This window comes from Ptiloglossa arizonensis, chromosome 11 (assembly GCF_051014685.1).
Source record: "Ptiloglossa arizonensis isolate GNS036 chromosome 11, iyPtiAriz1_principal, whole genome shotgun sequence".
Lineage (NCBI taxonomy): Eukaryota > Metazoa > Arthropoda > Insecta > Hymenoptera > Colletidae > Ptiloglossa > Ptiloglossa arizonensis.
Window position 1 is genome coordinate 15,318,597 of NC_135058.1, and position 22,465 is coordinate 15,341,061.

General features: G+C 32.3%; 5 protein-coding genes across 6 annotated transcripts in view; 3 read left to right on the top strand and 2 right to left on the bottom strand.

The window, feature by feature from the left end:
• LOC143152868 (uncharacterized) overlaps window positions 1–1,925 on the top strand; it is a 329,127-nt gene extending 327,202 nt beyond the window's left edge. Inside the window, exons 35-38 of the mRNA XM_076323453.1 lie at window positions 241–322; window positions 403–614; window positions 1,227–1,535; window positions 1,658–1,925. Of these exons, the coding sequence (XP_076179568.1) occupies window positions 241–322; window positions 403–614; window positions 1,227–1,535; window positions 1,658–1,783 (729 nt within the window). The 3' untranslated portion in view covers window positions 1,784–1,925. The remainder of the gene's footprint in view (window positions 1–240; window positions 323–402; window positions 615–1,226; window positions 1,536–1,657) is intronic.
• A 1,464-nt stretch (window positions 1,926–3,389) lies between these two features.
• On the bottom strand, window positions 3,390–7,666 carry Ktub (Tub domain-containing protein ktub). The gene is made up of 8 exons (XM_076323058.1): window positions 7,508–7,666; window positions 6,798–6,933; window positions 6,630–6,722; window positions 6,362–6,537; window positions 6,113–6,280; window positions 5,692–6,037; window positions 5,465–5,617; window positions 3,390–5,354 (listed from the first exon to the last, which is right to left on the bottom strand). The coding sequence occupies exons 1-8, from the start codon at window positions 7,547–7,549 to the stop codon at window positions 5,221–5,223; spliced, it is 1,248 nt and encodes a 415-aa protein (XP_076179173.1). The 5' UTR covers window positions 7,550–7,666; the 3' UTR covers window positions 3,390–5,220.
• Window positions 7,667–8,184: 518 nt separating this feature from the next.
• Tex (THO complex 3 homolog tex) lies at window positions 8,185–9,696 on the top strand. Its single transcript, XM_076323108.1, has 2 exons — window positions 8,185–8,587; window positions 8,871–9,696. The coding sequence occupies exons 1-2, from the start codon at window positions 8,408–8,410 to the stop codon at window positions 9,651–9,653; spliced, it is 963 nt and encodes a 320-aa protein (XP_076179223.1). The 5' UTR covers window positions 8,185–8,407; the 3' UTR covers window positions 9,654–9,696.
• Window positions 9,697–9,953: 257 nt separating this feature from the next.
• Window positions 9,954–10,908, top strand: LOC143152791 (uncharacterized). Its single transcript, XM_076323285.1, has 2 exons — window positions 9,954–10,708; window positions 10,825–10,908. Exons 1-2 carry the CDS (start codon window positions 10,040–10,042, stop codon window positions 10,906–10,908), a joined length of 753 nt encoding a protein of 250 aa, XP_076179400.1. The 5' UTR covers window positions 9,954–10,039.
• A 388-nt stretch (window positions 10,909–11,296) lies between these two features.
• Window positions 11,297–22,045, bottom strand: Tmem131 (Transmembrane protein 131). 2 transcript variants are annotated; one of them, XR_012993673.1, is made up of 24 exons: window positions 21,794–22,045; window positions 20,950–21,014; window positions 20,691–20,719; window positions 20,082–20,165; window positions 19,885–20,008; window positions 19,317–19,430; window positions 19,117–19,239; window positions 18,859–19,022; window positions 18,604–18,790; window positions 18,411–18,519; window positions 18,078–18,337; window positions 17,553–17,969; window positions 17,240–17,428; window positions 16,943–17,171; window positions 16,404–16,785; window positions 15,990–16,205; window positions 15,758–15,897; window positions 14,374–15,620; window positions 13,927–14,254; window positions 13,207–13,637; window positions 12,748–12,955; window positions 12,406–12,587; window positions 12,071–12,239; window positions 11,297–11,784 (listed from the first exon to the last, which is right to left on the bottom strand). XR_012993673.1 is itself a non-coding variant. In XM_076323544.1 (23 exons), exons 1-23 carry the CDS (start codon window positions 21,885–21,887, stop codon window positions 12,150–12,152), a joined length of 5,412 nt encoding a protein of 1,803 aa, XP_076179659.1. In that variant the 5' UTR covers window positions 21,888–22,045; the 3' UTR covers window positions 11,299–12,149. The 2 variants fall into 2 exon arrangements, 1 of the variants encoding a protein (XP_076179659.1); XM_076323544.1 differs by having other exon boundaries at window positions 11,299–12,239.
• Window positions 22,046–22,465: the final 420 nt, after the last annotated feature.

The following is a 22,465-nucleotide window of genomic DNA, read 5'->3' on the forward strand; positions in this document are numbered from 1 at the left end:
TTGCTATAACGAGGCAAGATATGCGAAGAATACGGTAATGCCCGGATAACTGATCAAATTTCATCCCGGGTAACTGTTCAGTGTACAGAGTAGATCGAAGTAATTATAAACTCCTTACAAATTCCCTAGTAATATATACAGTGGTTGAAATTGCTCTACCTTATTCTCTTTGTCTTTATCGAGATAAAGTTAGAGTAAATAAAAATGTTAGTTGGAGTAAACAAAAATATTTTACCGTAGATCTGCACCAAATTACAAGCACCTGGCAGCAACTGGACCCAGAAATTCGACAACATTGGCAAGGTTCCGTACACTTACAAAGGTTTGTTGATACACTGCGTTATCGTTTATACACTACCTATGTCTTCGAACGATCTTTAACCGATTAATTGACGATTATAGATACGCAATGGATCGGTTATGAAAATGTAGAGAGTGTAAAACACAAGATCGACTTCATCAAAGAGAAACGATACGGTGGTGCCATGGTGTGGGCCATCGACATGGACGACTTCCAAGGTCTTTGCGGTGATAGTAATCCCCTAATGAACACCATTAACGAAGGATTGAAAGGATATGTCGTAATGGACAAAGACTTTCACACCACGCCTACGGTAATAAATTATAATACGGTAATAAATAACGATTTAAGCAAAATTCTTGCTCGAAGACTAGTTTCTACCTCGGATTACAGTAACTTTTCTCTTTAAGTCTTCTATAGTAGATTACTTTTACATTTATTCGAACTATTTGTACTAAATTACTTCTGTTCTAACGAACCTCACATTAGACTTAATTGAACGTTGAAAAGATTTGGTATATATAGAAATATCGCGTTAATTTTATACCCGCGAGAATCAATTTCTATTTCTGACTTGATTTAATTCAATTGACTGTACCTAGTGCACAGAACGAATTAGAATTTGGTCAGTACGAGCACATAAAAAGTCGTGTATTTATTTCCAAAAACAAAATTTTGCTATCCTTCAATCGCGAATCGTGGTATGTTTCTTCCCATTCCTATACTAACTTATTCCTGGTTACTTGGTTACAGTTGGATCAAATTCAAATGCTGTGTCTCTTCTTCTATACTTGAAGAGTACTCTTCTACCAGTCCTTTCCGTTTCTAAATCCACCAATTCTCATCATTTCTCTTTCCTCCTCTTCCTCGATTAATTCCTCAAGCACAATTAACTATAACGTAACTATTTTTACCGTATTTTCAGCCCGAATGGGCGAGACCACCCAGCACAACGTCATCGGATAATATTCGCCCCACGAAGCCACCTCCGACAAAACCAACGAAAAAACCTACTCTGAAACCGATAAAACCTACCTTGAGACCGGTGAAACCTACCCAGAAACCGGAGAAACCCACCCAGAGACCGGAAGTGACCAATCCGGTGACCGAAAGTTCCACCACCGAGGACACGAATAAATGGAGCACTACTCAATCGCCGATCGACGATAACGAAGCGGACAAAATTGTTTGCGAATATACTGACAAATTCATCCCCTCTAAAAACTGTCATTGTGTAAGCGCCAACGATTGCATCTCTACTTAGAAATATCATACTTCGCGTTGAGAAATCACGTTTCACGATATCGCTTGAATTGGACACCTTGTAGTCGAAACGATCATGATTTTTTGTTCCAGTATTACAAATGTGTCCACGGATCGCCAATGAAGTTCACCTGCCCCAATGCTTTGATTTGGAACACGCTGAATAATGTTTGCGATTGGCCGCATAACGCTGATCGAGAAGAGTGCAGGCCTCAATAAATTTCCTCGGATTACGACTCGTCTGAGAAAAGTGGTCTTGACGATCAATTCATGAGATTAACATAAACGCTTCCGTGACGGGCAAACGTTTGTCGCGTTGCCCGTTCGCAACAATACGTTGCAAACTGTACGTGTCGATAAAACCTGAATAAATGCCATGTTTTTTATAAGATATTAATTGAATTCGAATTGCCTATATAAATATATAGTAGGAATTCTCCCCGACTGGTAGATACTGTACACACTAATGCAAGTCCCGCACCTCTGCTTGTTGCATTAGCATGTGATTTTGCGACAAGACGAATATAGTAGCATAGACAAACTGTGGAAGAGATTTTATAGGTCTCTGTGTCGCACAATCTGAAATATCATACTCGTAAAATATCTATGGTTTATCAACAACCTTTACATTCGAGAATGGTGAGTCTAGGAATATTCAATTAAACCACCGAAGTGGTAAATGTAGACAACTCGTCCCCTACACATCGTTTGTAATTCTATCGAATCTACCAAATACAGAAAACATTCAAATAAGTTCCATTCGTTTTCACATACGGAACTCGGAATATTTTAGCAACATAAAACTGAAAATATTTTCAACGATACAACTGTGTCAAGAACAGTTTCCAAAAAAATTTTTAGCATCCCATTTCCAAAGTAACAAAGTACAGCCATCTGACGGTAGAAGGATCGAACTACTCTAAATCATACGTGAAAGCCTCTGGTGGGAAAACGCCCAAGTTTATAGCAAAATAGTTCTCGTTTTCAAATGCAGATGGCATAACAATATTTTGTCTACGGAAATTGCAACATTTTTATCATTATTTTTATCATTATTTTTATCATTAAGTATAATATGCAATCAATTTGTGCATGACAAGAAGAAACCAATAATAGTATGAAAAGGAAAATGTAGTAGCTGAATTTAAGATTGCACAATGTGTATACAAAATAAAGTAGCGTTATCTAGTTGTAGCATAATTTTTCTACAAACTTGGACATTTTGCCACCGATGGCGCCACAGACTTAAAACTTGCTTCCTATTATCACCGCTAGATATCATTCACGGCTTATTCCTATTATAAATAAATTGTCGATACAGGTTTATTGAATGCTATTTATTAAAATATTTACTTACATATTTTGTATATAAATAATGTTTTAAAACATGGAAAGTAACAATTAATTTCATTTTATTCATAAGAATATTGAAAGAGATAAATAAATTTCAAGAACAAGAGAAACTGTATAACAAAAGGAACATTATTTTTTCTCTGTCAAAATATTTAATAAATTTAAAATTGTATTTTGCGTAAAATATAAAAAGCCAAAATTATTCATCTTCTAAACAGAGTGAGAAAATTTGCAATTTGTATTTATTTTCACGTGATTATTGAAAATATAATACTCATTGAACACTTCAATTTACAATGTTGAACATGATAAGCTAATTACAGGTTTTATTAAATTTTCCCCTAATACACACATATATTAAACTGGTATAGATGCATCTTAAATACTATTCAGTATTTAAATTATCAAAATAAAAAATGAAATATTACACTTATTACAAAATATCCAATTGGCATTTTAAATAATATTAATACTGTTTTTAATTACATATATATAAACTGGTTTTTCTATTTAGACAAATTATTTTAACAGTTTTAAGTAGCACCCTTTTTGTTCTGATAATAAATCATATATTCATTTCATGTGCACTAGCGCTTTGTTACAAACAAAATTTGAGATGTATAAAATCTATAAAGTTAGAAACTTTTCGACACTTTTGTGATTTCATGTAGTTCTCTGCTAATTTCTGTTCGTTTACATCTCATTTTATCTTACCCACAAATATTAGATGTTATGGAATAGATTGATTTTGAACTGCGTAGCACAAAGTGATACACAAATGTTTACAAAAGTCTTAAAATAATAGTAAACTTTTTTCATAACAAATTTTATGAAAAGAGTTCTAGTTATAATGTCGTTATAAAGATCAATTGTACCTTATGGCTTAGAAAATAACTACCTTATTGTAACCAAATAATTTTTCAAACATTTAGTGCGTTTGGATATCAATTAAGTTTAGCGCGCAATGCATCACTTGGACAAATTTTGCTCTACAATTTCGTACGATTTTCCAATAATTTAACCGCGCAATTAACATTGTACAAAGGCACGACATTAAAATATTGTTTCAATACGCTTTCAAAAAATTCATTCTGTACCATGCGCGAGTACAGTCGCATCTTTGGTATTTTTCTAATTATGTTAATTGTAATGATTCTTTTGTAACAATTAACTATACATGTGAATCTTACATGTCAATGATAGAAATGGGTAATTCCATAAATTACATGGAATACATATATTTGATATGTTCTTGGAATGATACTTTAAGATAATGCTTGATAAAGTATTATGCAATGAAATCATAACTTATAGTGAATTCTAATAATAATCTGTCTGATCTGCACTTCTTGAAGATGCTTTATAAAACCAAATTGATTGAACTAACAGCAAACAAATAATTTTTCCTGAAATTATTCGATATAAAAAAAGTGTATAAAAAACAATACTTATATAGTACAATAATTTCTTTACATGTAAACGGTCGTTACGTGTTTTATAATATAGTGTAAATATATATTCTTTTCCATCGTACTGTTGAGAGCAATATCTTGACATTTAAAAGTGCACCAAATTTGCGTAAATTTTGCACTATTTAATTATCAAGTTCGTGCTTGAACACCCGAGCTACTACGAAGAGTTTAAAAAAGAGAACTGATTTAACATATGCTCTGAACATTCTTAATACAAAGAAACTTTTCTTGATACAAACAAATTTTTCTCTTCTTGGGCAGTAAATTGTGCAGTGTATTAGTACCATTATTGTATACTTAATCCATTACCTTCGGGCATAGGAAGTTTTTTGCTCATCAAAAATTAGTTTGTGACAATATGAAAATATTATTTTTCAGACTTCGAGGACAAATACTTAACAAAATGTCGACCATAAATTTCATGATATGTTTCTTCATTAAAATATGACTAATTACCACGAATGGTATTTGTAAATCATCCAATGCCCGCATGTGTTATCACCCTCATAACTGGTTGATAATAAAATTTTGCATATCTAGCACAACACAAACGCATCAGCGCCAACAATGATACAATTACAACTGTTTTAACGTGTGAACCGGGTTAACTACCATACACGTACTTTGGATACTTCAAAATGTTTTTCATATATAAGAAAAGTGAACACACGATTTATACTGATTATTATTATTTCAGGTTTCAATAGAACAGTTAGCATGTCGAATATTCTATTTAAAAAAAAAAAAAATTTCAATCTAGTGATTGTCCGTTGCAAATCTTTCTGATCGACATAGTTTATCAGTCGCAAACTTGTGGTAAACATTGCGTTGCTACTCGCAAGCTAACTTACTATCAAAACTGCTTAAAGCAATGGCAAATGCTTGAAGCGTGCACAGTGGAAATCTGTAGTCCATTGTAAAGACATCTTCTGCCACGCGGCCAAATTGCATAACAACATAATCAACTGTAACGTAAAATCATATTAGTCTGGCAATTCTCATGCTTTGACGTTTACTCGATTCAATTAAAAATAATAGATTGAAGGCATTCAAGCTGGAAATATAAAATACAAACCATCACTATCATGTACAACTTGAAAATTCTTTACGGAAGCTTGCGTTACTCGTCCATGGAAATTAAGTACATACGATTGTGTATCGTCATTCCATACGGGCGTCTTATTGTGCAGTTCTATTAAATTATCCATATTTTTCGTTTTCCAACGTTCTATAAACATAACAAACGATAAAAATAATATTAATGCAATAAACATACTATTAAAGTAAATAAGTTATAGATACCAAGCAATGTTTCTGACTCGTCTCTTGGACAAATTTCAACTCTCTTCTGATCTGACGTCATTCCTGGGATAATGACGGTCATTTTGCGCGGCCCTTTAAATCCTAAAACATTTGTGTCGTATATCACTGCAGCCAACTCTTGTCTAGGATTAAATCTTTCATCCCGTTTATCGTCCTTCATTAACGAATATCCATTATCGTAAACAGTGAATTGTGTTCCCAAGAGATTTGATCTTAGTTTTCCAATGTAAGACTCTCCACCTCTCGAAAGATCGGTAGGATCGGTTGAAATTAAATAGTTACTTGTTGTACTCTTTTTTCTCTTACGACCAGCCAGCAAAAATATCTGTATGGAATTAAACTCTTCTTATAGATTTTTCAAGAATTAAAAACTAAATAATCATATGAAATCAGTGCATACTTTTTTTCCATAATCACGTTCTAAATGTAGAAAATATGTTGGATACAGACCACGATCCATACCCTTTCTATCGCGCGTTATTCTGCATTTGTAATGCATTTTTTTGTTTGCTGGTTGTACAACAAAATGTTCGATATTCCCTTCCACATTTCCTTCTAATTCTGGACTCTAAATAAACGATGCACAAATAGTTCTAAATTATTAGTCATTAAATATAATTTTGCTAAAGATACAATAATTTTTGCTTACCGAAGAATTATTATCTCTATTGATAAGCATACTAGCACCATCAGATGGTGCCACTCTAAGAGGTGAAGGACATGGCAGAGATTCTGAAGGTGAATGTATATCTATAGGCGATGATTCTTCATCTGCACAGTCAGCTGCTTCCATAGTTTGATAAAAACCTCCTTCTGGGCTAACTTCTATAACAAAAAATGCAGTATCTTTGTAACACTTTTTACAGTCACATTTGCATAAAACAAATATTCAAGTAGATGTCAAAATATCAACATACCATTTATTCTTGTTTCCAAATCTTTATTCTCTGTAAAACTGCTTAATTCAGGACTTGTCTGTGACATATTAAACTGTAGTGGTCCATCATACCCTATAGGAAACAAAATTTTTAACTGTGAAGTATACATTCTGTTGTATCCATTTTTACATAACATATTGAAATTACCTCGAAGTTCTTTATTTGGATTCATCCACTTTGTGGAATGACTTGTAAGCTGAGTACTAGATATGTTAGATGCTTGTACCATTCCACCTGCACCTGTTTGTCTCTTCTGCTTCATTTTTTGAGCAATCAATTGCCTCTATAAATAAGTATGAGACTATTATATCAAAGATTATAATATAGCATTAAAGAAATAATGATTAATTAACAGAAAAGGCAGAGTGAATATATTACATGTGCTACAAATACTGTTGTGTTCCACTCTTGTCTATTTGTTACATTTTATATTAAAAATTTCAAACTTTTCATGTAAAATGTATAGAATTCTTCAGTGTTTCAATTAATAATTATTTCTTAAATAATGATTTAATAGTATCAATTCAAAATACAGAAATTCTTGTTATAAGAGAAGCAATTATTTCATAATTTATGTAAATAAATTTAATGAATATTTAAATGTGACCTACTTCCTATTCCACTTATAATTAATCTCATGTTTCACATGTGTAATGGGGCTTAACTAATAAAATGATTTTAACAAAAAAATTAAAAAAATGATCGTTCTCTTTGTAAAATGTACTAAACTTTTAGAACAACGTTGTTTCTCACAACATTTAACTTTGTATAGAATACATAATTATGACTTAAACGAAAGTCAAACACTCATAGATTATTACACACAAAACTGTTTAAAACTTAATCACATCTTGTACCTGTTGTTCGAGTTTCTGTTGTCTTAAATCTAGAGATGTCATTTTGTCGAGACGTACTAACGGGAACTGTCACATGCGATTGATTTTCACAGAAACACTCAGCTTGTCAGAAAACCAGTTTGTTTACGCCAAACATATTTTGTCGCCTGTGGCTACCTAGGCAACCGTACGACAGAAAACCCTAATACGTTCTTAAGGTGTAATCGCACTAAGCGAAAGTACAGTCGCAACGCCTTCCGACTTACCGCTAGAGGGCTCCATAATTACTCAATTTTCACGTATTCTTCAGTAATTCCAAATCCTATTAAATATAATATATTTCATAGAATTTATTCTTTTTCTACATTTAGTAAGAGATCGACAAATTAAATCTAATCTCTCGACAAATTGAAATCAATTTTGATTTTTTACAACAAAAAAATTAAAGTAATAAAGATATGTGACAAATAAAGATCATAGGTAAAGGTTTTTAAGTGATGAACTTAAAAGTTTTTGAAAACTTGTTTCCTATTGAAAAATTTAGATGCAATTTATATTGCGCGCCGTGAATATTAATTTATGAACATATGTGGATAGTGGCAAAGAATGACGTTATGCGTGTTCAACCGACCAATAAGTGTCCAGAACGTTATAATTGCCTGGATCTAGCACTTGCGACAAAGAGAATTCAGGTGAATTGGCCCTCTAATGGCGAGTTATGCTGTTCTTGTAACGTTTCTTATACCATTAATATGAAAAATGATTGTATACATAACCTATACAATTTTTAATGTTACGTGAATTATGTAAATGTTTTCTTTTCTTATCACTTATTCATTATCTAGTTTGTAGTTTATAACAATATGAGTACTTAGAAAAATTTAGAAAAAAAAACGTAATAAACGGTGAACAATAACAACAATGTCCGGTACTCGTGTTGAAGATCTAATCACTTACTTTAAATCTCATAATAAAATCAGGGAACAACAAAGTCATTCTGCCAAAGTACACAGTGTAGGATGGAGTTGCGACGGAAAACTATTGGCGTCAGGCTCATTTGACAAATCTGTTTGTATTTTTTCCCTCGGGCCTGACCGTTTGGTAAATAAACATAACCTTTACTTACTAGTTTCTCTTCTATTTTTGTCTTTTGTAATATTTTCAATTAGTATTTAATCCTCTTAAATATTCATTCATTAGTTTATTAAAATATTACTAATTACCTTCCAGTTCATAACAATGACAATTAATAATATCGACTTTAATAGGTGCGCTATTATTTGAGGTTATAATGTTTGATTTTTAAGCATTATTTTGTTATTATTTTACGACTTTTATACTGTTGTTATAAATAAATGTTACCATTTTTTAAAATCTGTTACAGAAACAAGAAACTACCTTTAAAGGACATGGTGGCAGTGTGGACCAACTATGTTGGCATGCTTTTTATCCTGAACTACTCTCTACTGCTAGTGGAGACAAAACAGTTCGTATATGGGACACAAGAACTCAAAAATGCACCGCAAATATTAGTACAAGAGGAGAAAATATCAATATATCTTGGTCTCCAGATGGTAACACAATAGCAGTTGGAAATAAGGAAGATTTGGTGACTTTTATTGATGCACGAGTAATGAAGATTCGGGCAGAAGAGCAGTTTAACTTTGAAGTAAATGAAATTTCATGGAATAAGGACTCTGACACTTTTTATCTTACAAATGGTCAAGGCTGTGTACATATTCTGAGCTATCCAGATCTTGAATTGTTACATGTAATTAAGGCGCATCCAGGAACATGTATTTGTATAGAATTTGATCCTACTGGAAGATATTTTGCTACTGGTTCGGCTGATGCATTAGTTTCATTATGGGATGCAGATGAACTATGTTGTTTAAGGACGTTTTCAAGACTAGAATGGCCAGTAAGGACAATATCATTTTCTTATGATGGGCAGCTATTAGCTGCAGCATCTGAAGATCTCGTTATAGATATAGGTGAAGTGGAAACTGGTGAAAAAATCACAGATATACCTGTAGAGGCAGCAACTTTCACAGTTGCGTGGCATCCAAAACAATATTTATTAGCATACGCATGTGATGACAAAGATACTTATGATAGGAAACGAGACGCCGGTAGTCTGAAAGTATTTGGATTTGCCAATGATTAAATACTTATTTTTAGACTTTTCTATTGAAATATATTATTGTGTAAAAAAAACTGTACAGTTTATTCATTTCATTTTTCCTAATATATTTCCTAAGTAATTGAAATCAATATTAAAATTATAATCCTGTATAAAAAAAATATTACAAATTGTTAAAAAACAAATAAACATGTTTCGATCACTATAGGAAGATTAATAACAGAATATATGTATGTACGTATATTTCATTGTATTGATATTTCGTTGATATGGTTACCAGAAGTATACAGTACCTTTCACTTGATTTTCTTAACCTGGAAATATTCTTAAATTAACTCTATGGTTAATAATCTTTTATTTTATATGTACATACTCATTTAAACGGTTTGCCGACTTTTTATTTAAAAACTATGGAATCTAATTACGAATGTCAGTATACACTGACATTAACGGATGAAGTAGTTCGGGGAAAGTTTCCCGAAACGAAAGATAATTTTAATCATGTACCTAGTATTCATGAAGTGGATGAAGAAGAAACTGATGAAGAATACACCTGTAATCAAGAGACTGCAACACCTATAGATGTTCAAAATACTAGAGACTTAACGAAAAACACTACAGATAATGATTCGATTTATAGCAACGAATCGTTTTGTTCCGATGAATCCTGTGACGAGTCCGAAGGAACCAACATTACGTCAAGGACCTCTAATGATTCTCATATTTCATCTAAAGTTACTAATCGTGCATACAAAATAGAGGAAAACGGAGTCGAAGAAGAAAGATGTAACAACATATTACACGATAATGAAATTACAAATTTGGTTCATTGCAGTAGTTCAATATCTGAAGACAAGTCTACAGGACTTAAACTGGTAAAAGGCAAAAAGAAGAACTTGACTTTTACAGATGCAGAACTCAGAAAGATTGAAAGGGAGAATCAGCTTCTTCTGAAAAAGATAATGGCTCAACAAAGACCAAAAGAGAAAATACTTCGTGAAAATGTACCGCAATTGCGAACAAGCAGTTCTGAGATAAATAGAAAGAAGTTACAGAAGAAAATTGAAAGTGAAAATATAGTATGTATCAATACTTAAGTTGGAACAAAACATAATTATACTATTATTAAAATGATAAATATGCTTCATTATAATATTGTTATAAATTATTGTTAACATCATATTTATAATTACAGTTACTCCTCCAAAGGTTGCAACACACCAAATCACGTGTTATGAACACGACTGTGAAACCTGGTTGCAGACAGACAATTTTATAATTTATAACAAAAAAAATATTTTTATATATTTTATACCAATCAAATTATTTTTATCAAAAAACTTATATTTATCAGATTTTTACTCTTTAAACTAGGGACTTGTGATACAAACATTATTAATTGTGATATAATTTATTCCTTGTGCCATGAAATACAAAATTGTAAGTGAACATGATACTTTTTGGAAACATACGAAAAAATATATAAAAATTAATGGAAATATTTGTTTGTAACAAAATTACCTACTATAAATGATTTTATCAGTTTCTCATTAAAATGTAGTTTTAGTTACTATTTCTGTAAGTTCTACTACTTAAAAATAGTAAGAAATATTAAAAAGTTATGAAACATTATCTCTCAGAGCACCTTGAGCAAATTTTTAATGATTTTCTTAAATTCTAACAAACCTTTTGTTTCAATATTTTTAAGATATTGGATTCTTACACAGTCATTTATAAAAATAAGATTCAAATTATTAAAACACATCAGTTACCAGTCTTGAAGTGTAGGTACACATTTTTATTTTGTTTTGTATACATCACAACTTTGTAAAATATTTTGAAAACTTACCGAAGAAATTTCTACAAGTCAAGACTATAAAAATCACAGTTCTCACTCGTTCCAAGTAACTTAATTATTACCTTTTGTGTAACACCAAGACCAACGTTCTCTGAGTATTGTGATCACTTTCTATGTACGTTTGTGTAGAAAGTACGACAGAAACGAAGGTGATAGAACCAAGAGGTAAAAATCCATAAACTTGAAATTTGTTTACATTTACATATTTGTCTGCTTGATTAACCTGTGCTTCAATTGTTGCGAAAATCTCACTTCGAATTCAGGTATACGATTTCGGTTGGCCATTTAGACTCGAAACTATAAAAAAAAACAAAAGAGAAACGTGCGATCTTGTATCAGTAGAAGAAATTTCAACGTACCACATCCGAATCCCAATAATAACATAGATCAACAAATGATAACGTGACGATTTAACGAGTACAAATCAATTTTTTCCGAAGAATTATTCGGTATTATTATGGGAGGTACTATTCAACAACATATCACAAATACGCGAAACACGAATAACAAAAACCAGCCAGTAGTTCTTTTTTTTTTTAAGCGTTATCGATCACAAAAGTGTCGCTAATAAATATGTTATTACTTTCCGTATTAGAAAAGAAAATCGCTCAACCAAGTCTACGATATCACAAGATACAATATCGGGAATATTGGGAACGAGATTAGTCTTCGTGCTTCTTTTTCCAAGATTCTGTGGATGACGGTGTCCATATTGTACTGAGTGAACGAAACGGATCGAAACCTGATCTCTCCTGCAATAAGAATTAATTAATGGTAAAGAAATAAGATTTTGCAAAAAAAAATTTTTCTACTTTTTGTGTTTTTATACGAATTTATAAAAGAATTTGCTATGTTTTGCAAGAACTTGCAAAATTTGTAACCATCGGAGTAAATATACGAATAAAATTATTGTCTTACTTGTGTATCCGTTTCTGTTTGTAACGAGGACAACTGTGAACCCACAGGAGGTGTAGCTGCACCCCATGGACCAGCAGCCCAAACACCTCCTGTATTAACACCCCAGACACCACTTCTTTCTTCCCCTACTGCTGCTCTAGTATATAGTGGTTCCCAATTTGTTTCGACTGTTGCCCAGTTGTCTGCAATTTCATGTCGATAATGCGTTATTCATTTTAAACTTGAAAATTATATCAAACATATTTACTACATTTCATAGAAAGAAAGCAAATTAAAAGTATATCGTTCAGCGTAAAAGTATTTAATAAATTTATAAAATAATGATCTGTGTATGCTTTTTACCCCTTAAGGTGTCTGTTAACATTGGAGGTTTTTCTGAGGATTTTGGTGATTCCAATTGAAATCCACTTGTACTATCGGACAGTAAATTGAACACGGGATTATTGTCTTCCCATAACTGACATCGCGTGTCTTCCTCAGGGCTTTCTAATTCCATTAAAGGTTCATCTGTTTCTGGAAGATCGTCGTACGGCACTAATTCTCGTTCAAACTGAAAAGTACCAAGTATAATACACATACTATGTACATAAGCTTAAAAAATAATAAAATAGCAAGGATAAACAAATTTTAATAATTTATTTCAGTGCTTATTTTATTTGAATTAATAGATGTAAAGAGTAAAATGTATGCAATTAATCAATAATTGTTTATACTCCTTTTTAATAGATATTATAATATTTTTCAAATGTTTATATTATAATATAGAATGTAGATTGTTATCTTAAGTAATAGTTCACTTACTGGTGGCTCTGTAAAAGCATTCATAAAGTAACTATTCGAATGCTGTGAACAATTCTGCATCTTCAAAGAATCTTGATTAAACGTCTTTTCCTTTTCAATAGTTTGAATACAAAGAGGTGGAGACATGGATACCATTCTGTATTCTTTCGTACTCTGTATTAGCTCTTGACTCGACTGCTGTTTAGCGTAATCTACATCTTTGGTATCGTTAGCAAACACCATCGCCAAACTATGCGTGGTCGTTTGAGATTTGTGTAATTTATTTAAGCTCGAAAACGGTGAAATGCTCTCTTGATTTCTTGCTACAACATCACTGAATCTAGCTCTGTTTTCACCCCAGCATGACGGCGGCGGGGGTAATGGAGCAGAAATTGTGCCCAATGTACGCGTTGGATCTTCCCTTTGGCTAGTACTTCCGTTCAACGATGTTGCTACAAAGTAAAATATTAGATTAAAATTTTTCCGAACCTTTTTACTCAATACACGCTCCATTGTTATATATTTCTCAATATATTTTTCTTAATAATACTTTGTATGCAATTTATCCTGACAAAAACTAATAAAATTTGACATTTTGGCTATAATTATAGCCTCGTTCATAAATAAAAATTAGTCATTCGCTAATAATGATTACTATCAGAATATAAAAAGTATGTAAAATATCACTAATTCATTAATATTATAATATTGTAAAAATGTATAGATAAAAGGATTGTGTACTTTTCATATGCGTTTTATCGATACCACGACGTTTCTGAGATCCTTTATCCTTTCTGGGAGGATTCTTGTTTTGTCGAGGTAACTTGAAGGATGACTCAACGGTACGCGACGTGTGAATGTGATGCTTTATAGTAGACCTTGTTGTACTCGTTTTCCATCTATTGGGATTATTCTGCCTCTCTTTGTCGTACTCGTCGTCGTCGCAGTCACCTTCATAATTATCTCTATAATCTACGCATGGCACAGGAGCAATTGATTGAGGCTTCGTCTTCTTAGACACTGGCTTTCTTTGTAATTTCTCTGACTTTCCACAAGGCTGATCGAAATTCTATAATAAAAAAATATTTACAAGTGCTTAATTTGAATAAGAATGCACTAGATAATTCGTATACCTCTGTAGAGAATTATTTGCCGTATTTTGTATAAACTAACGATTAATAACCTCACCTTACAAGTCGGTGGATCGTCCTGGACAGAACTTTCCGTCGTTGTAGACGACGTCTCTTCTTCCGAAAGATGAACATTTCTTTGGCTACCATTTGACTCGAATTTTTTGAAAGTCACATGGTTGTTATTGCTATTTCCAACAGTACTCTGTTTTCTTTTACTATCCAATTTAGTGCTACGAGCATTATTCAGGAGTCCCGTAGTGTCAACTTGAACCTCATGATCAACCAGTTTCGTTTCCTCCTTAACGTTTCCTATTTGATTAGACTTCCCTTTCCTATTCGTTACAGGACTTGATTTCATAAACGCGTTCACAGTATATTTTTTCTCCTGTATGCCTTGAACGTCCGAGAACACGTTCTCCGTTGCATAGTTGTCTGTTTGAACTTCTTGCGCGTTATTTTGTTTCTTGCTATTCCTTTTTTTAGCGCTGAGCGCAATATTGCTTATAACATTATTACTGTTATCCAACGTAGACTCCTCACACCGTTTGAACGATAACAAATCCTTTGCTTCGGTGTCTAATTTAAATCTATGTTCCTCCTCCGCAGACCAATCGGGTATCTTCAACCCTTTCTGCACGTTCTCCTTATATTTTTTTACGTTCATCAGCGCCCAGTCCGGATGCGAGTCCTCTTTTTTCACTACTTTTTGTTTTTCTTCGTTTATCAATTTCTCCTTCAAGGAGGTTGACTCTTGCGCCGAGTGCACTGGCGTGTGTGACAGCAGTCTTAAATCGAAAGGCGGTTGCACCGCGCTTTCTCTGGAGAAACCGGCTAACGCTCCTCGCAGTATCCGGTCTGCCTCGAAAAACGAAATTACGAGGACGCACATTAACAGTACCGACGAGATACTCATGGCCGCCCATTGCAAAGCATACTCCCACGATGGTCTCGCAAGCGCCGCTGTGCAATCTTCTAATGATTGCGGTGGAAGAGTTGCGAGTAAATTAAGCGTCACCATGCCGTTTTCAATGTCACTGTCGGAACCTAAACTTGTCGATATCAAAAGCTTCCTTTCAATGCGGGACAACGTGAAGTCCGGCGTAAACGCTATTTCAATTTTCTTGGTCGCGTTCGGACTCAGTTTGAACGGCATGCAGTTTAATACTTTGAAACCGTAACCTTCGCACTGTAGACCATTTATATAAAAATCATACACTTCTATAGACAGCTCTCCCGTGTTTCTGGCCATAAAAGATCTCTTCACCGTCAAGTTTGGAACAGGATTTCGTTTAAATCGTTCTCCTGTTGTGTATAAATAAAATGAAAAATGAAATTGCCTTATCGATCGAAAGTAATCGGATATTCAATGATTTAAATTTTGCTAGAGTGTCATTTTATGTTGCTGAAACAATAGGACCAAGATAAAGAAACGTACATACGTTCACAATCTTTTAGATGTTTATCCGTGAGTTCAAAGAGCAAAGGTGTAGTGGAACCCGGCTTCCGGTTTCCAAATCTAAATTGTGCATTTGCTCCTTGCCCCATCAAACGCAATACTTCCAAAATCGTCATATTATTTCTAAAATGTAAATAAAAATAGTAATAGACCTTTAAGAAGTCTAGGTAATTTCTTATATACAAATTACTTAACAATACGTATAAAAAATTTACCTAATATATAAAAGTGCGGATGATAAAATAGGTGAGAAAGGAGTGTATGACACTCGTATAGTTTTCGATTCCGAACGTTTTAAATACAAGGGAATCGACTGTGATGCTACTGTAATATCCCATATTCTTTCAAACCGTTCTTGATCTTCTACACTTTCTTCCAATTTAAATTCCTCTGCGACTGAAGACCCACATTCTACGCACGGGAACTTAAATCTATAGACAATGTATGTTAATATTAGTATAGTTCGTGCCGGCATGCTTATTTTATGTAATTAAATGTAATATCATAATTTTGAAAAATTGAAAAAGTTTTTTTGTTCTGCAGTTATTTGGAGATATCCTATATAATATAAATTTTTTCATATTCTTCTTAATCATGAAAAAATGTTCGTCGAGGTAAAAAATACATACTTGGCTGGTAACGAATGATAAAGTCGTGTTCCTTGTGGATAATTCCAATCCATTACTAATTGTATTATTAAAGGACTAGTACTTGGATTGTATATTTTAATCGTGCTGTAGGACGTATTTCCAACTTGCGTTAAGGGAAATACTAGAGGGACTTTATTTTTGTTGCTACTAACACCACTCAATAAGCTGGGCCAATATGGTTTAATATTCAAATGAAATTTGTGCCCGCGAACTTCGGTAGTATCTAGACGCATCGTTATATTTTCCCACGAACGACCTCCTGTTGAATTAAGAAAACGCGTGTATCTTGTGTTCAACAAATTTAAATCGGAGTCTCTTGTGTGCGAAGGAAGAGCCAAGGTGTTCAACCATTGTCTGCCAGCTGCAATATAATAAAACATCATTTTATATCGAGTTTTTATACATTTTCATGTTAATAGTGATTTGATAGTACATATACGTTCGTAACAAAATTTAATTTCCCTCGAATATCATCGAATTAAATATCATACGAGCAGCTCAATGATTTCAATGCGTACCATTACTCTCCAATGACAAGCCTAAATAACAGTGATGCCTACAAGTCATTGACGGTTCTATTCTTACTGACCCAACATAATTTTCGCCTTTCCTTATAATAGGCATCGACGCTTCTTCCAATGGAATATATTTTATTCTATTATCTTTATAAATAGGTGCGATTCGAGTTATTTGCATGGGCCTCACAAATGCTGAGTACACTTTGACTTGTTGCACACAAATTGACCCCTATACAGAGATGGTTGTATAAGAAAAAAATTATTTAAAATTATGCAGTAAAGTTTTCTATTACTTACAGGAAAGCAATCCGTGAAAATAAGTTTCTTTAAAGAAAGTCTTCCATACGCAACTCGCATGTAAACCGGTAAAATGAATCTCTCATAAGTTGTCCTGACAAATACATCACCGACGATAGTGTCTTCATCAATCATTGGAGTTTTCACTTTAATTTTAAAAATGGCTAAATAACCGGGCTTTATGTATTGCTGAAATTAAGCGACAATATTTTTTTAATCTTAGAATTATAAATGTTTTTAAAATAATAACTCTTACAACGTACTATTTAAGTGTCCCTTAAATTACTATTAATATTTTTGATAAAATCCTTACATTGCCAGTGTGACTGCACACAGTTATATTACGAAGCTCCTTATCTACAAAATTCACTGGACCTCTTTGACAACCCATTAGTTCCAGTACCGCGCCAGGCATATTAACTCCCCATCCATGCAAATCTATGTTAATTGGATTTTGATTCTCTAGGGCAAAAATTGCTTCGTTTTCAGTTCCGCTGCCTACGGTACCAAAGTTCATCGTGCCCTCGTCACTTTCCCTTTCCTCGGGGACAATTTTTCTTACTTTTCCATCATAACTGAACAACGGAACTTCGGTTACGGAAACATTCGAATAAATTAAAATCGACGATTCCATTTTCACGTTATCCGTTTTCCTATCTTTGGCAAGTTGTAAAGAAAATATATTGACCTTTTGTTCTGGTTTTAACACTCTTGGAATAAAATTTTTTATCTGCAAAATTTAATACTGATAATGCCCTTAAAAAACATTAGTAATGTTACTGTTACTTAATCTACACAGTTAAAATTAGACAGTTACGATTCTATTTAGTCTACTTACCGTGAAAAGTGACTTCACATGCGATGTCATTGAGACATTCGTGATAGCTAACGGTAATTTAAATTTATTAACGACACTAAAATTTCGCGCTTGATTAGATTGGAGAGAACAATAATGCGTAATTGATGCGTTTACTTCTAGTCCGCCCTGTAGAACTTGTGCTATCCATGGAATTGTTAACTTTTGACTAGAACCACCAGGACCTATCGCCTTTATCACTAATTTTCCCTTAAAATGTTGTAACTCTAAACCAGTCTTCCCTGAATAATAAATATGTATATATTGTTATATGATGCACAAATGTATTGTGTATGATCAAAAATCATTACTTACAGTCATAAACAAGTGCTCCAATAGCAATCGGTATGTCCGCATCCCCTGGAATGATCGCTTGCTCAAAATGAAGTCTTAATGCTTTAGAAACAGGCGTACTAATTATATTCTGCAAAAACGTTTGACAATTTATTTCACCAAAACTGATAAAATTGTAGTTCATGTGCAAAATTATGAAATAAGTAGCGCTCACCATAATTTTAATTGGCTTTTTCGCTGAGTTCTTCAAAGCGATAGGGTACTGAATAGGAGGTTGTAACGAACCGCCCATACCTAAATTAATTACGCCAGAACTCCCACCCCAATGAAGACCAGCCCCGCTTTTAACTTCGACTTCGACTGTGACAACAAGCACTTCTGAAGTGTTATTTACTTTAAGTCTATAATTAAAAAAAACATTAATTAGAATACAGTTCCATTACATCAAGAAACACGTGGTGCTACAAACCTAATATACGCGGTATGATTTTTTTCTGTGTAAGCATTAAAATGTAATCTTATGATAGGCTTTGTATGATATGGTGGGATTTCCCACAGTTCGCGCGAGCCTTCTGCCTCTCCTGATGGCAATTCCAATTGAAATTCTCCACCACTACTATATACCTCTAAAACCTTCAAAGATATAATGACACATATAAAAAATGAACAAATATAATGTAAACTTACAATATTTCTACTTGAATTACTTTGAGTAACGAATACGCACTTGTAAAGCTTCTGCGTGTGGATTGTGCATGTATATAAGTGGAGTAAATGTTGCATTTAAAGGTAATTTAACACCCACTACAGGTCTGAGCCGATACGGACTACCGACGCTCGTTCCTTTTACCTATAAAATAAAGTCGTACTATTAATAAAAAAAAATATAGTTAGAGTTCGTAATTATAGGTACAATAATTTAGTTACTTGATATTTCACAGTTCCATCTGCAGTATGTATAACAAGATGCGTATCAATATCACCTTCCTCTCGACCAAGAAAGACAACATCAAATGTTGTGTTCCCCAATGGTGGAATTACCTATACAAATCAAGGTCTGATAACTCTTTAAGTTTATTGTATTGTACCTTCACTTTTTTATTTTAACTTTTCTTAAATATATATACATTTACGAGTCAGCAGAATTTGAAGCTTCTTACAGAAATGATATAATTTACATTTCATATAATTATAACCTTTCATTTACTTTGGACAATTTTAATTTTCACATATTTTTATTTCAACATATATATATTATTTGTATCAAATTTTATTTTATATAGATTCATATTTGAATATTTGAATATTTGAATATTTGAATATATTTGGGATTGAGTTAGAAGAGTTAAATTAAACTATATTATATATAACATTGTTTTTATATTATAGAAAAAAAAAATACGTATTTAACACTGTCATATATTATTTGTTTTGCATTAAGAGTTATCTGTTTAAAGTATTACAATAATATAATCTTATTTTGTAAAAAACTTACTTTACTTCGAAAGAATGATGAATGGAAATGACGTGTATTTCCAGAAATTGATAAAAGATGGATTGTTTTGTTATGATCTCTATTAAATAAGATCACAGTTTCTTGGTGGGGTATACCAAGTTGTCTAAAGAGAAAAATATTGACATTGTATATTGCTTCAATTACAATAGCACAACTGATAGTTATAATTTGCTTACCTCTCTTTGAAGTCCAAAACATGTGGTTCGAAATGAACATGAGATAACGAATCTTGTGTTTTATCTTCGTCTGATGACGTATCCCTTAAAAAACAGTTTTAGAATTTTAATTCATTCAGTAGTAATCCTTAAATATATTTCTAATAGTGGAAATTGAAAATAGGAAAGGTACAAGAAAAATTAGTTTGAAGTAATCACAGTTAGTAAAGCGGTGTTTAGAATTTAAAAGCTCGATTATTTAGACATGGTACTATGATGAAATGATTAAATGGGAAAAATGCTAATTCAAATAGTAAATACACTACGTACATTGTACCCTACAATATGTGTATATCAGATAATAATACATTATGTGTACAACATTAACTCTTGCACAATCTTTGTATTACAGTATTGAAAAAATTAATAATTATAAAGCTACAGTGTCTGTTTTTCATTCTACAAAAAATAATTTTTAAACAACTGCTTTTAATGTCTTCTACATGTAATCAAATCATCATTAAAAGATTACAATACTGTATATAAATATTTTAAAAGTAAGGAAGGAAATTTATAATGAAAACCTTTCCTACTTCCACTCACCATTATTTTAATGAGTATTATGCTTACCCAGCCCCATGTACTGTATTGGTAAAATCCTACAAAACAAAAGAATCATGATATATTAAATTAATGCAAATAACTTATATTTTAGAATTAAATATGATACAAAAATAAAATTCTAAGTTAAATATTTCAGAAATACCCTGTAGTATGTTATTAAGTGTATCAATGTATGCACTACTATGAATAACCATAATGTAATGACAAAATTGTCATAAAGAACAAATAATTATATAGTTTGGATAATAAAGATAATACAACCAACCTTATGCATAGACATTGGTATGTTGTCCAAAAGATATTGAACGTCATTGTCATCCTGTACGAAAGCTATAAAACATTTAATATTATTTGATAATATTGAAGAAAATATATGAAATGGTCAATGCATTCGTACGCAACACATAACGAAATTACCAATGAAATGTACAATACAAAAATATAATACATAGGAAGCAACATTTTACTTTCAAAATTTATCAACTACTTTCATATTATAGTATTGTCTGGGTATTATAACTGATAAAATTTATTAACTATTACATAAGATTAATGCTAGCATCGTCATTGAAAACCATCATAAACATGTAATATATTATACTTTCATACAAACAAACTTTTTTTACAACTTTATGACATAAAATTATGACTAAGAATCACTGTATTAGATTTTAATGGGCAGTAAATTAATAGAATTTTATTTGTCAAGTTACACTGTCAAAGAATTTGCAAATTTCTGTCATCACAATTGACGCTAACACAAATCCACCATGTAAAGGTGTATAGTAACAAATTTTAAAAGAGAATATTCATTTTACTAATAAGTAGAAGTCCGTTTGTATTTTTATGATGCAACAAAAAAAAACAATTATCAATAAACATAGTAATATTGCTTCTTTCAATAATTACATGTAGACGTTAAATTTCCTTCAAAAATGAAAATTCTCCGACCTTTGAAGAAAATAAGACGCAGCATTGACAAAAAAAAAACACATTATACGTTAACGGCGGTCAATTCTACGTTAATTAACAATACGTAAGCATCGTTTAAGATGTGTATTATCGCGGTATAAACGAAGAACGTTAAAATAGCATAAATACGAACTTACCATTGTTGTGCCCATGTAAGGACGGTCGAATTTGTGACGTCAGCTCGAAAAACGTTAACAAGAGGATGCAATAAAGTACTTTTAACTCAGTCATAATAATAGTTTCACTGTGTTGTTTGCTGTTTTGTCTTTAGCAGAAATGAAAATCCGCTTTCGGCCATACTTCTGCCACTATCGAATTCTGGAGTATCGATTCTACTTCCGTCCGATTTGAAACCTTTCCACGAGTGAATTTCGTGCGACCAATCTGACGGAGACAGATTATATGTATGTAGTCCTCGCATCTTTTATTATTATTACATCAATATACATTGATATTCCAGGCTCGTATTAATCCACTAAACTTGCGAGTAATTGTTTTCCCCAAGAAATTGTTGCTTTCTCATGAGTGACATTAAGCAGTTACACTCATACTTATTAGGTACAATTTTGAAGGCAGGCAGAATAAAGAGTTTATTATTGAAGTTCATTCTCAATTAAACTGAGAAATATTGGTACTTAATCTTTTTCTATGTATATCAATAATAATTTGTAATCTGTAATACATTAATTATGTAATGTATAATTACTGTTGTTACTGCGAATATAAGTGACAATTGGTTATTCAATTTGTATTCAATTTTATACAACTGTTATAATTATTTTTACGAATAATCATGTATAAAATGATTA